The following is a 12,393-nucleotide window of genomic DNA, read 5'->3' as shown; positions in this document are numbered from 1 at the left end:
ATTAAAAAAAAAAAAAAGAATAATTTATATGAACAAGATGCTTCATTTACTTTTATGCATTTTATAAAGTATAGCTTCAAAAGATGGCTAAGTGTTTTTGAATTGTGCTTATGTATTATTTTGATTATCTTTTCTGATTTTGAATATTAGGAATAAAAATAACCAAAAAAAAAAAAAAAGCCACTTAAATGCCAATTTAATTGATTTTTTCAGTTAGCAGTCTTTCCTTCTCTTCTCCTTCAGCGGGAAGTAATTTTACTATTGACCCCAAGCCTGCTTAGCTTCTTACATTTGAAGGCCCAGTCAGGTGGGTCAGTGGCCTTTGGAGGTTGAATTGGGTAACAGTTCAACATTAACAGTGGCACATCATTTCCCTTCTTCTCTCCACAGATTGATGCACTGCCAGAAATTGTGGAGGCTGTGGAAGGGAAGGTGGAAATTTTCCTGGATGGTGGTGTGCGGAAAGGCACAGATGTTCTCAAAGCTCTGGCCCTGGGGGCTAAGGCTGTGTTTGTGGGCCGACCGATCATATGGGGCTTGGCTTCCCAGGTAACTGGACAAGGAAATAAATCTCTAAAACAGTATGATTTGACAGTGAAATAGATACATGAAACAAGACTTATTTTTGTATCTTTTACTTGCTTAGGGGGAGGAAGGTGTCCAAAATGTCCTTGAGATACTGAAAGAAGAGTTCCGATTGGCCATGGCCCTGAGTGGTAAGACTTGCAATTCTTATGTACTGTTTTCTTTTCTTTCAGTGGTCTTTAATCCATCTCCCTGGAGCCTAGGGAATCCTTGGGTGGTGCAGACACTTAGTGGGTCTGACTGCTAACCAAAAGGTTGGAGGTTCAAGTCCACCCCAACATGCCTTGAAAAAAAGGCTGGTGATATCCTTCTGAAAAACTGGTCATTGAAAACTCTATGGAGCACACTTCTACTTTGACACACATGCTTTCACATGAATCAAAATCGACTGGCTGGCAACTGGTTGGAGCCTAGAGTGTCTATAGCACCCCTTAAGGCCACCTAGAAGTTGGGAAAAGGGCTGGACGGTCCTGTGTGCTCTCCCTTTGGTGTCTGGGCTGCCTTAAGTCAGCACAGTTTTGCTTTTATGTATTTTATTTATTTTGAATTTGTGTATGATTTTGTTTCACAAATAATCATTCCAAAATAATATTAATAATAGAACAAATTAAATAAAAACCACTGATACACTTAAACATCAAATATATATATATATATGCTTTGAGGGTACTATGAATGCAAAAGAAGACATAATCTTTTTCTCAATGACATTATACTGTGGTTGAGCCACAGAACACATACATATGTAAGTATTTCCGTGAGTACTCAGCATATAATTTCAGAATGTTTACTAAATATAGGGCCTTTGGCTACGCACTGCAAGTAAGATGAGGAAGAATATGATGCAGTGTCCACCGTTAAGATACTCATATTCACTGATATAGTCCTAATAAGACTGTCAAAGATAGTGACTAAGTGACTGCCATAGACCATGCTTGCTATAAAATTGGATCAGAATGGAAAACAAGAGGCTTCCATGGAGGAACTGAGTCTGGAGACGTATTTTAAAATCTATGCGAAGTTTAGACAATTTAAGAAGAAAGAAGAGTCCATCTGAGGTCAAGAAAAGGTGATAAAATAATGTAGAAGAAAGGAGGCAAAGTATAGGAGTTGTGTTTGATCAAGGTTTCAAGTAATTGGTATAAAGCAATTAACTTCATCCTATTTTATAAAAAATGAAGGGCATGCATAAATCTGTCTTTGATATAGATATTAGTTAATTGAATGGAAATTCTAATTTTCATTGCAGAAAGATCAGTCTACTTGGGGTATGGGACACTGATGAGCAGTAAATGGATATAAGAATGAAGTTAGACCCACTCCAGTAAAAGATACTGACTAACCTGTAGGAGAGTTGGGATGGAAATAGAAAGAAACTGGTAGATACTTGTCACCTGGGAAATTGAGAACATAGGTCCCACAGGAGCTGGACATAGTAGTTGGAGATATGGGAGTTGAGAGAGAAGGAGGATCCAAGGATTGGTGGCCTGGACAACAGAGAGAAAGACAGTGCCTTTCATTGAGCTAGGAAACTCTGGAGAGAAGTGAGTTTGAGGGGGAAGATGATGGAGTCATTTGAGGACATACTAAATTTAAAGTTGACTCCCATATTTACACCTGCAGTGCACAGTACTCTCTGAACTCTGGAAACATACCTCTGACTAGCTACTCAAAACCTCCACTTGGATGTCTAAGAGACATTTCAAACTCCACCTGTCCAAAACTAAACTACTAACTTTCTCCAACAAACCTGCTCCACCTGCAGTCCAGTCTCTCCAATCTCAGTTCATGTTAATACCATAGTTCCAATTGCTTGAGTCAAAAATCCTGAGTCATCCTTGACTCCCATTTTCTCTCATGCCCTCACATCCATGGGGACTCCATTATCAAAACATAACTAGAATCTTCCATTCCTCTCTACCTCCACTGCTCATCATCAGCTCTCTTCATTTTGGATACTGCAATAGTCTCCCAGCAGGCTACCTGTCTGTGCTTGCTGTCAACCCCCACCCCCGACCCCCACCCCCACTCAGTGTATTCTCAACAAAGCAACCAAAATGATCTTTTTAAATATTAATTCAGATCCTGTCACTCCTCTGGTCAGAACCCTCCAATACCTCTTGATTTATTCAGACTAAATGCCAAAGACTTTAAAATGGCCAACAAGGACTTACGTGGTTTGACCCCTGTTACTTCTCTGGCCTCAATTCCTACTACTGTCACCCTCACTTATTCTGCCCACCACGCTTGTTTCTTTGTTCTTCCTTGACTATGTCAGACACGATTCAGTCTTTTTCACTGGCTGTTCCCTCTGCCTGGAATGCTCTTCCCCCAGATGTCTATCTACGTGGCTAACTCTCTCATGTCCTTCAAGTTTTCACTTAAATCTTGCTGACTGCCTTATTTAAAATTGCCATCTGCCCTCCACCAACTCGCACTTCTAGTTTTCTTTCTCTTTTTTTGTTTCATTTTTTTTCATAGCACTGATCACCTTCTACCTATCACCTGTTATATAGCTTACTTTTTAAATTGTATGTATTAAGTATTAGCTGTTTCCCCTCTAGAATATAAGAACCATGAGGCAGGGACTTCTGTTGTCTTCACAGTGATATCCCCAGTGCCTAGAACAGTGCCTGGCACATAGCAAAGACTCAATAAATATCTGCAGAAGGAATGAATAAAGAAATGAAGTGACGTTATCACTAGCGACGGTTTTGAAACTGACTCAGAATGGACATTTAGATGTGATGAATGATCTTGCATTAATTATTAACTACCCCTTTTTGAAAGTAATAAGGGGTTCCTTTTCTGTAATCCATATGATCCAAATTATCTGCATAGATAGAATTCCCGAGATAAATAGTTTACTCACCACTGCACGGTGCCAGAGTAGACAAGGCTTCAGTGAGAAGAATGCCATTCTGTGAATCCTCACTAGGCATTTTTATTTGCTGCAGACATATCCTAAAAGAGGGCTTTCAGTCACTGAATCTCTATTAAATGTGGCAGAAAGAATATACTCTTTGTGTTGTTAAAAATATGTGCCAGTCATTTTCTGTTAAGGACTGTTTAGGTAATAAAAATGGTCTCATGCCACATAAGATTTGGCAAGCTTACCTTGAACCATAAACCTTACATTTGTCAAGTTTTACATTCCTTGGGAAAACGATTACCTGCCTGATTATTATTGCATTCATTTTATATTAAATGTGTGCATTATTTTTTTTAGGGTGCCAGAATGTGAAAGCCATCGACAAGACATTGGTGAGGAAAAATCCTTTGGCTGTTTCCAAGATCTGACAGTGCACAATATTTTCCCATCTGTATTATTTTTTTTTCCGGCATATATTACTTGACAAAGAGACACTGTGCGGAGGGTGACCACAGCCTGTAATTCCCCACTTTGATACAAAGGGTGTCGTTCTTCTCCAACAAAATAGCAATCCCTTTTAGTTCATTGCTTTTGACTTTTCAGTGGGTGTCCTAGGAACCTTTTAGAAAGAAATAGACCTGCATCCTGGAAATATATTAACTGTTAAAAAGAAAACATTGAAAATGTGTTTAGATAACGTCATCTGCTGGCAGGCTGAGGTGCTGAAAAACAAGAGATATCCTTTGGCCAAATTGGACGTAGTGAACTCTGAGGTATAAAGATTATTACCCTACTGTTTATTAATCTGCATTGTTTTCAGATAATCTTAAAACGAATTTTACATTGTAAGCTTTGGCTCAGACTGTTAAAAAAGCCTGATCAACAGGAGCTTTGGATTCACAACATTGAGAAAGTAACACTTGATAGATTTGGGATGAGTGGCCATAACTGGTAATTTTCTAGACACTTTTTAACCCCCTGAGCTATGCTGCTTCTTTGAATGTAGATTTCCATTTGCATCTTCAGTGTCTGCATCTATCTGAATATTTTATGATATATATTACTTTTTAATCATAAAGAAATAAAGAATTTTTGAAAAAACGATCTATCTGGTCCATTTGTAACAATATGAAATTCAACCATTTTAATCTCTGGAACCTAATTACATCCCTGTTCCCCTTGTGCATACCCCATTAATTCTCTTATTCCTCCTAGTTCCTCTCGTGTACTCTTTTGCTTCTTTCCCATTTAGAGTCTCACTCAAGGTCAGCTGCGGAATTTGTGAGGCCCAGCACAAAATGGGAATGCAGGAACAATTTTTTTTCTTGTTTCATGAGCTTTTGTTCAAAAAGCAGGAACAATTTTTTTTCTTTTTTTCTTGTTTCATGAGCTCTCTCTCTGTCTCACTCGCTCTCTCTCTCTCTCTCTCTCTCTCTCGACCTGTCATGAAGTTTTTTTATCTGCAATTTAATGTCATGCTCCCTTAGGCACAAGGATACTCACGGCGTGAGTAAAAACCCTCACAGGTGCCTGGGACCCTGCCACTTGACCCCGACCCTCCTGAGCCCAAGCCCAGGCCCTGGCAAGGGATGGAAGTTGCTAGAAATCTCTGAGAAGCAGTCACTGGAGGAATGAGCAGCTGAGAACCCATTCAGAGGAGGTAGTGAAGTGTTGGAACGTGGAACAATGTGTGAGCTGAGGCTCCAAGTCCCCAGCACATATTCCATTGTCCCATTGGACTGAACTTAGGAAACACAAATTTAAAGATAAAATTATTAAGAAATTCAAGACAGTGATCGCAGCATGAGGCAACCCTAAGTGTGAGGCCCCCTTCTGAGCGTGGGGCCCAGCTTGACCTCACTGGTGGCATGCCTATAAACTGACCCTGTCACATAACTTTTAGACTTATTTCCAAGGTAGGCATTTGACCAGATTGGAGGTGAACTTGGTAGACAAAGTAATTTTTGCTGTTGATTTTTCGCTCTCTCACTGCTCTTTCGTCCATTTTGAGGTATTGAATAAAACAATTGAGAGAAGCACTTCCTTGAAATATGTTGTTCTTTGACTTGTCTCTCTCTTACTTGACATGCTAGGATATTCCTAAATACTAACAGAGGCACAGACATACTTCTTCCTTTCTGAAAGTATATCTAAGTTGATAAACAAGAATTAATCCGACAAAAAAAGACATAGTTACCCCTTAATTTTTTCTCCAAATGCAAAGAAAGAATCCTATTGTCATATCATGCAATGGTTTTTTGCATTTCCAATCAATATTAATAAATTGTAATGAATGCCTCCTTGATTCTCCCAAGTGATTCAGAAATGCCTTTGACGTTGGCATGGAATGTTCATTTTGGCTACATGATAGTATATGGTTGGTTGGATGGGGCCTTGCTAAAAAGTTAATAACTTGACCAGAAAATGGAGACCCAAAAATGGTGTTCTATGTAAGTTTTATGCAAGTTAATGTGAGAATGAGGATGAGTGGTCTTAATTTGTGAATCTCTAGACACTTTTATAGCCCTGAGTCATAATTCTGTTGAAATGGCACAATAACCACAACAACGGACTCAAACATACCAACGATCATTAGGGTGGATAAAGACTGGGCAACAGTTTGTTCTACTGTACATAAGGTCACCTGTTGCTCTGAGTTCGATTTGACTGGATGGCAACTAACAACAATCTATGATACTTCCTTGAGTGTAGATTTCCATTTATTTTTTCAGAGTTGAAGTATACCTGAAGGCTTTGTGATATACATTGTTTTCATAATCAGAAAGAAATAAAGTTATTTGCTTTTATTTATTTTAAGAGTGTCTCCGGTCTAGCTGTAACAATACTAAAACCCAAACTATCTGACAGCTGAAACGGGGGTAGAGTGTATGAGATGTACATCACTTCCTGGGGGTTTTGTACTTGAACTTGGTAAGAATTCTTTGAGTAAGCCGACTGGCTTTTCTTCTCCTTATTTTCTTGAAATATGAGGGGGGTGGGGTGAAGAATGGATGGTGTCGTATAGATGAGTCTGATTTTCTTGTATGTTATTTAACGTATATAGTACTCTAGAGCAGTGTTTCTCAAGCTTTGGGGTGTGTCAGAATTACCTAGAAAGCTTGTTAAAAGACAGATTCCTGGGCCCTACTCCCAGAGATTCTGATTCAGTAGGTTTGGGCTGAGGCCTGAGAATCTGCATTTTTAACATGTTTCCAAGTAATACTGATGCTGCTGGTGTGGGCACCACTCTTTGAGAACCACTAATCTAGTCAAAAGCAAGGAGCGTCAAGTCAGGTTTGCCAAGCAGATCAAGTAATGAGGCAGCTGTTGGGTGTGGATTATAGGTATAGTCCGTGCCCCATCTATAGAGTCCAGTTTCTCTTTAGCACCAATTGAGTCTCTCTTTTTTGTTGAATTATTATTTACTGAGGCATAAAATCCATACAGCAAGATACATAAGGTACTAAAATCTTAAGTGTGCAGTTGGATTGATTTTACATATACACCTATGTGACCACTACCCAAATCAAGATATAGAACATTTCCATCACCCCAGAAAGTACCCCGTTCACCAGAAATAAACCTATTCTCACCATTTAGTAGTTTTTCCTGATCTTGAACTTCATATAAATGGAATCATACAGGATGTACTTTTGTATTTGGCTTCTTTTGCTCAACACATGTGAAATTCATTCATGTTATTGAGTGTGGCAGCAGTTTGTTCTGTTTATTCCTCTGTAGTCATCCATTGTACAAATATACCACAATTTATATATACTTTCTCCTATTGTTATATGTTTTTAATTTTTTCTACTTTTTCTTCTGGAAGCTGACTACAACTGATTTTTGTGAAAATGCGAGTTCACTGTTAATTTTTGAGTTTTTAAAGAAAAGTTAGAAATCTAAATTTTTATGTAACGATTCTAAATGTTTGCATCTCAGTTACCTAGTACTGCTGTAACACAAATACCCCAAGTAGGTGGCTTTAAAGAACAGAAATTTATTTTCTCACAGTTCTGGAGGCTGAAAGGGTAATTCAGGGAGATGGCTGTGTAGATTCCTTCCTTGTAGGTAGTCCTGGGCATTCTTTGGTTCGTTAGTTTGTAGGTGATCCTTACATGGTTTATCTGTCTTTCCTCCACGTATGTGTGTCTCTGTGTCTAATCCCTTCTCTCTCTTTTTTTTAATTGTTGTGCTTTAAGTGAAAGTTTACAATTCAAGTTAGTCTCTCATACAAAAATTTATACATACATTGTTATGTGACTCTAGTTGCTCTCCCTATACTGTGACAGCACACTCCTGTTTTCCACCCTGGGTTTCCTGTGTCCATTCAACTAACTCCTGACCCTCTCTGCCTTCTCATCTCGCAGCTGGACAGGAGCTGCCCACCTAGTCTCATGTGTCTACTTGAGCTAAGAAGCACATTCTTCATGAATGTCATTTTATGTCTTATAGTCCAGTCTAATCTTTGTCTGAAGAGTTAGCCTCAGGAACGGTTTTAGTTTTGGGCTAACAGAGAGTCTGGGGGCCATGTCTTCCAGGGTCCCACCAGTCTCAATCAAACTATTAAGTCTGGTTTTTTACTAGAACTTCAGTTCTGCACCCTACTTTTCTCCCGCTCCATCAGGGACTCTCTGTTGTGTTCTCTGCCAGGGCGGTCATTGGTGGTAGCCAGGCACCATCTAATTCTTCTGGTCTCAGGCTGATGAAGTCTCTGGTTTATGTGGCCCTTTCTGTCTCTTGGGCTAAGACTCTGTTTGTGTCTCCTGGTGTTCTTCATTCTCCTTTACTCCAGATGGATTGCGATCAATTGATGCAGTTTAGATGGCCGCTTGCAAGCTTTTAAGACCCCAGATGCCACTCACCAAAGTGGAATGCAGAACATTTTCTTAATAAACTTTGTTGTGTCAGTTGACCTAGATGTCCCCTGAAAGCATGGACCCTAGACCTCCGCCCCTGCTACCCTGTCCCTCAAAGTGTTTGGTTGTATTCAGGAAATTTCTTAGCTTTGTTTAGTCCAGTTGTGCTGACTTCCCCATGCTAATCTTCTCTGTATCATTCCAATTTTAGTATGTGTGCTGCCGAATCGAGCACTAATCCCCTTTTTATAAACTCAGAAATGATTAGATTTAGAACCTACCCTACTCAAGTATGATCTAATTAACATAACAAAGAAAACTCTCTTTCCAAACAAGATTATATCCACAGATACAGTGGTTAGGCTCAACTACCAGCCTAAAGGTTGGCAGTTGGAACACACCCAGATGCCCCTTATAAAATAGGCATGGCAATCTGCTCCTGAATGGGCACCGCTTTGAAAGCCTTACGGAACGGTTCTACTCTGCATCCACAGGGTCACCATTAATCGGAATTGACTCAACTGCAGCTAACAATAACAACATAGGGATTAGAATGTCAACATATATTTTTGAGGGACACAGTTCAATCCATAACAGCAAATATTTCCCATTTTTGAACACTGAACAGATCATGTTAAACAATGAGCTAACAGTTCTCAACCCTTGTAGGCACCTTATCCTCACAGGTATTTCTCTCATGGCTAAAATTCCTCTTAGGTCCCCACACAGAATCACGCCTGAGACGTGCGGCAGTGATGGGTGCTTGCTGACAGAAATTGCCAGAATCTCTTTTTTTTTAAGCTTGCTTATATTCTGCTACCTGGAAGAATGTGGGTGTGAAATAAACTTCTTTCTTCCCACCAGGCTTGGGGAACCCAGGTTCCCAGGCCTTTAGCAATGAATTGCAGGGTATTGATGTTTCTTAGCGTGCAGTTTGCAAACTGCATCTGTGTCATTGCTGTGCTATTCACGCATTTGTTTATCTTGCGAAAACATTGCCATTTGTGAAACAGCTTTAGAGGGCTGTGGTGGATTAGTATTGCATGAAAGGAAGTTGTGGCTTGTTCTCAAATAGGGAGAAAAGACGTTTCTCTTCATTGTAAAATTCATAATTTATTTACTGTCTCATGGACTGTGTTGCCTGTCAGTTGCATAGCAACAAAATAAAGTTTGTCTGTTTAAGAAAGTCTAAAGGTTTCTCATAACATAAAGACAGAGGCTGCTTTCTGGACTTATATTTGCTTATAGTGTGCATTCTGCCACATGCCAATTATAGAATAACATCAGGGTGAGAGTTTATTTTAGGTAATGTAAATGTTCCCAAATGATAGAAGGCTATTATTATGAGCTTATGTGGTAGAAAATCTTATCTGTGCTTTAAAAGATACAATTTCTTGTCCTTATCCAAACCTAACTTGATCAATAAGTATCTACTTTCCTAATGTGGTTGCACCATTGTAAGTTGGGGTGAATAAGAAATACTTATTTTTATCTAGTTACCTATTTGTTTCTCCCCTGAGGTATTTCTGAAATTAATGAGCATAGATTCAACTGAAAAGTTTCCAGAATCTTCTACAAAACAAGAACCATGATGGTAAAACAAGGGCTGGGATTCAGTGAACAGTACATTTGATTTTGTTTGTTCATTTGATTCAGCATCTTTAGGGAAAAGAGCATGGCCGTGTTCTCTGGCTAGATCATCTATTTATCTCTAAAGCTGATTTGTTTTCCATACAACTGAACTTCTGGATCTAACAGTGGGAACTTCGTATTGACAAAGACGTTTCTGGTAAGATGCTTTATGTTGTATGTTAGTTAGAGCTTCACTGCTGGCTGCACTAAATGAAGGTCAAGGCCAACCTGCTTAAAAGTACTGGATTAGAATCCTAGAGATCTGAGTGACTAGCCTTTTGGACCATTACTTAACCTTGGCACCCTCAGATTCTGGGCTGTGACATGGGCAGTAGTGTCTGCCTACCACATTCAGCTGTTGTGAGCATGGCATGGGTGAAATATGTGAGAATGTATTATGAATTGTAAATCAACATTCAGAGGGAAACCTAATGAACAATAATTACTATCGGAGGAAGTAATAAACAAGTTTTAATAATGTATTTTATTTTTATAACATTTATACAGAAATCCACCATCTGTCTGTAAGTTTGTTGTACTGTGATAGTTTGTGTGTTGTGGTGATGCTGGAAGCTATGACACTGGTATTTCAGCAGAGCTTCCAAACTAAGGTGACTAGGAAGAAAGGCCTGGTGATCTATTTCCAAAAATCAGCCAATGAAAACCTTATGAATCACAGCAGAACAATGTCCTACTGGCTTGGTTTGGATACATCATTAGCAGGGATCTGTTGCTAGAGGAGGACATCATGTTGGTGAAGTGGAGGGTCAATGACAGTGAGGGAGACCCTCAGTAAGATGGATTGGCACAGCAGCCACAGTGATGGACTAGAATATGCTGACGATTGTGAGGATGACTCAGGATCGGACAATGTTTTGTTCTGTTGCACATAAGATCTCCATGAGCGGGAGTCAACCGGATGGGGGCTAACAACAACAAATATAGAAATACTTCTCTTTTTTTGGGAAAATAGTTAAAGAATTCAAGCAATTCCACAAAGTAAAAGAAAAATTACAGTTTTTACCACATAGAGATAACTGGTATTTATATTAGGTGAATATTTCAGGCATTGCTATATACATATAATAATGAATAAGCTGGATATAAAGATAGAAAAGGCTTTACTGAAATAGGATTATACATGTTACATTTAAATAAAATATTCAATTTAGTTTTACTTGGATTTATTAGAAGAGAAAATGAAATTAAAGAAATTTTTAAAAGTAAGGAGATGCTTCTTTTCAAAATGAGATATTATAGCCTAAAAGTATTTCCTCAATTTATTTTAAAAATTATGAAATAACTTCAGATTGGAGTAATTTTTGTTTTATGGTGTGTACATGTTTTCATTTTAGACACTGTCGGTTGACTCATTGCTATAAAAAATGAAGAAATGATCCTCTTATATCTACTCTCCCTTCCCCATCCTCCTCTTCTCTCCCAATTATGTTACTGTACTATTATTTTATATAATATAAAATATAAATATAAAAATATAATGGTATAAAACTTTTTGTTCTGTAACAAAAATTCCCCAAATTGTTTAGTATTAATTTTTGTTGAATCTTCATAACTTCTCCTTTCTGTGGTTCTAAACGTCAATTTGCCTTTTGGTTTCCTGGATTTCATTGGCAAATTATATTTTCAAGAATAACTGTATTCCATGAGTTTGTGCATATTTAAGAAGCTGCCTGATGTTTTTATATTTGAACAACACTTTGGATGAGCATAATATTTTTGGGTCATGTTTTCTTTTTCTCATAATTTGGTAGACATTTTGGATTGCCATCTGGCTCTAGAAATTTGATGTGGAGAAATCCAAGAGTATCCTGCTTTCTTCCCCTCGATATTGACTTATGCACACTCACCACCCCTAGCAACTTGATGTCTGAAAAATTGTTTCTTTATCTACGAATTTCAGTAACTTCAGCTGAGGTAATGCTAAGTATTACATGACTTAAAAAATTGAAAACAAAATTATGCCTAGCACATTGTATTTCATTGTTAATTTTAATATACAAAAACCAACTTAACCAGCATTATGTTTCATATCAATTATAAGACATTTTCCTCTATCTTTCTAGGTTAGCCTTACCAACAATGTAGGTGATGATTACTACAATTTTTTGGACATCTGTTGCATTAAAATAAACCTCTTGTATAATGATTCTTATAAACCAGACCAGCGTTGTCCTATGAATGTTCTATGATGATGAAAATGTTCTATATTGGCAATACCCAATATGGTAGCCATTAACCACACATGGCTATTGAGCACTTGGAATATGCCTGGTATTACCAAGGAATTGAATGCTTTATTTTTTTTAGTTTTATGGATTTAAATGTAAGTAGTCATCTGCAGCTAGTGGCTATAATATTGAATAGCATATATCTAGATGTTCAGAATAATCTTAGACAAGTAAGAAACTATATATAGTAGACCTG

The 12,393-nt window shown here is 38.1% G+C and overlaps 1 protein-coding gene and 1 pseudogene across 1 annotated transcript in view; one reads left to right on the top strand and one right to left on the bottom strand.

The window, feature by feature from the left end:
• HAO1 (hydroxyacid oxidase 1) overlaps positions 1 to 3,976 on the top strand; it is a 76,699-nt gene extending 72,723 nt beyond the window's left edge. Inside the window, exons 6-8 of the mRNA XM_004383052.1 lie at positions 391 to 549; positions 647 to 716; positions 3,815 to 3,976. Coding sequence (XP_004383109.1) covers positions 391 to 549; positions 647 to 716; positions 3,815 to 3,885 — 300 coding nt within the window. The 3' untranslated portion in view covers positions 3,886 to 3,976. The remainder of the gene's footprint in view (positions 1 to 390; positions 550 to 646; positions 717 to 3,814) is intronic.
• Positions 3,977 to 8,492: 4,516 nt separating this feature from the next.
• On the bottom strand, positions 8,493 to 8,551 carry LOC111821776 (uncharacterized; annotated as a pseudogene).
• Positions 8,552 to 12,393: the final 3,842 nt, after the last annotated feature.

This window comes from Trichechus manatus, unplaced genomic scaffold (assembly GCF_000243295.1).
Source record: "Trichechus manatus latirostris isolate Lorelei unplaced genomic scaffold, TriManLat1.0 scaffold00104, whole genome shotgun sequence".
Classification (NCBI taxonomy): Eukaryota; Metazoa; Chordata; class Mammalia; order Sirenia; family Trichechidae; genus Trichechus; species Trichechus manatus.
This window is presented reverse-complemented; position numbering and strand designations above follow the sequence as displayed.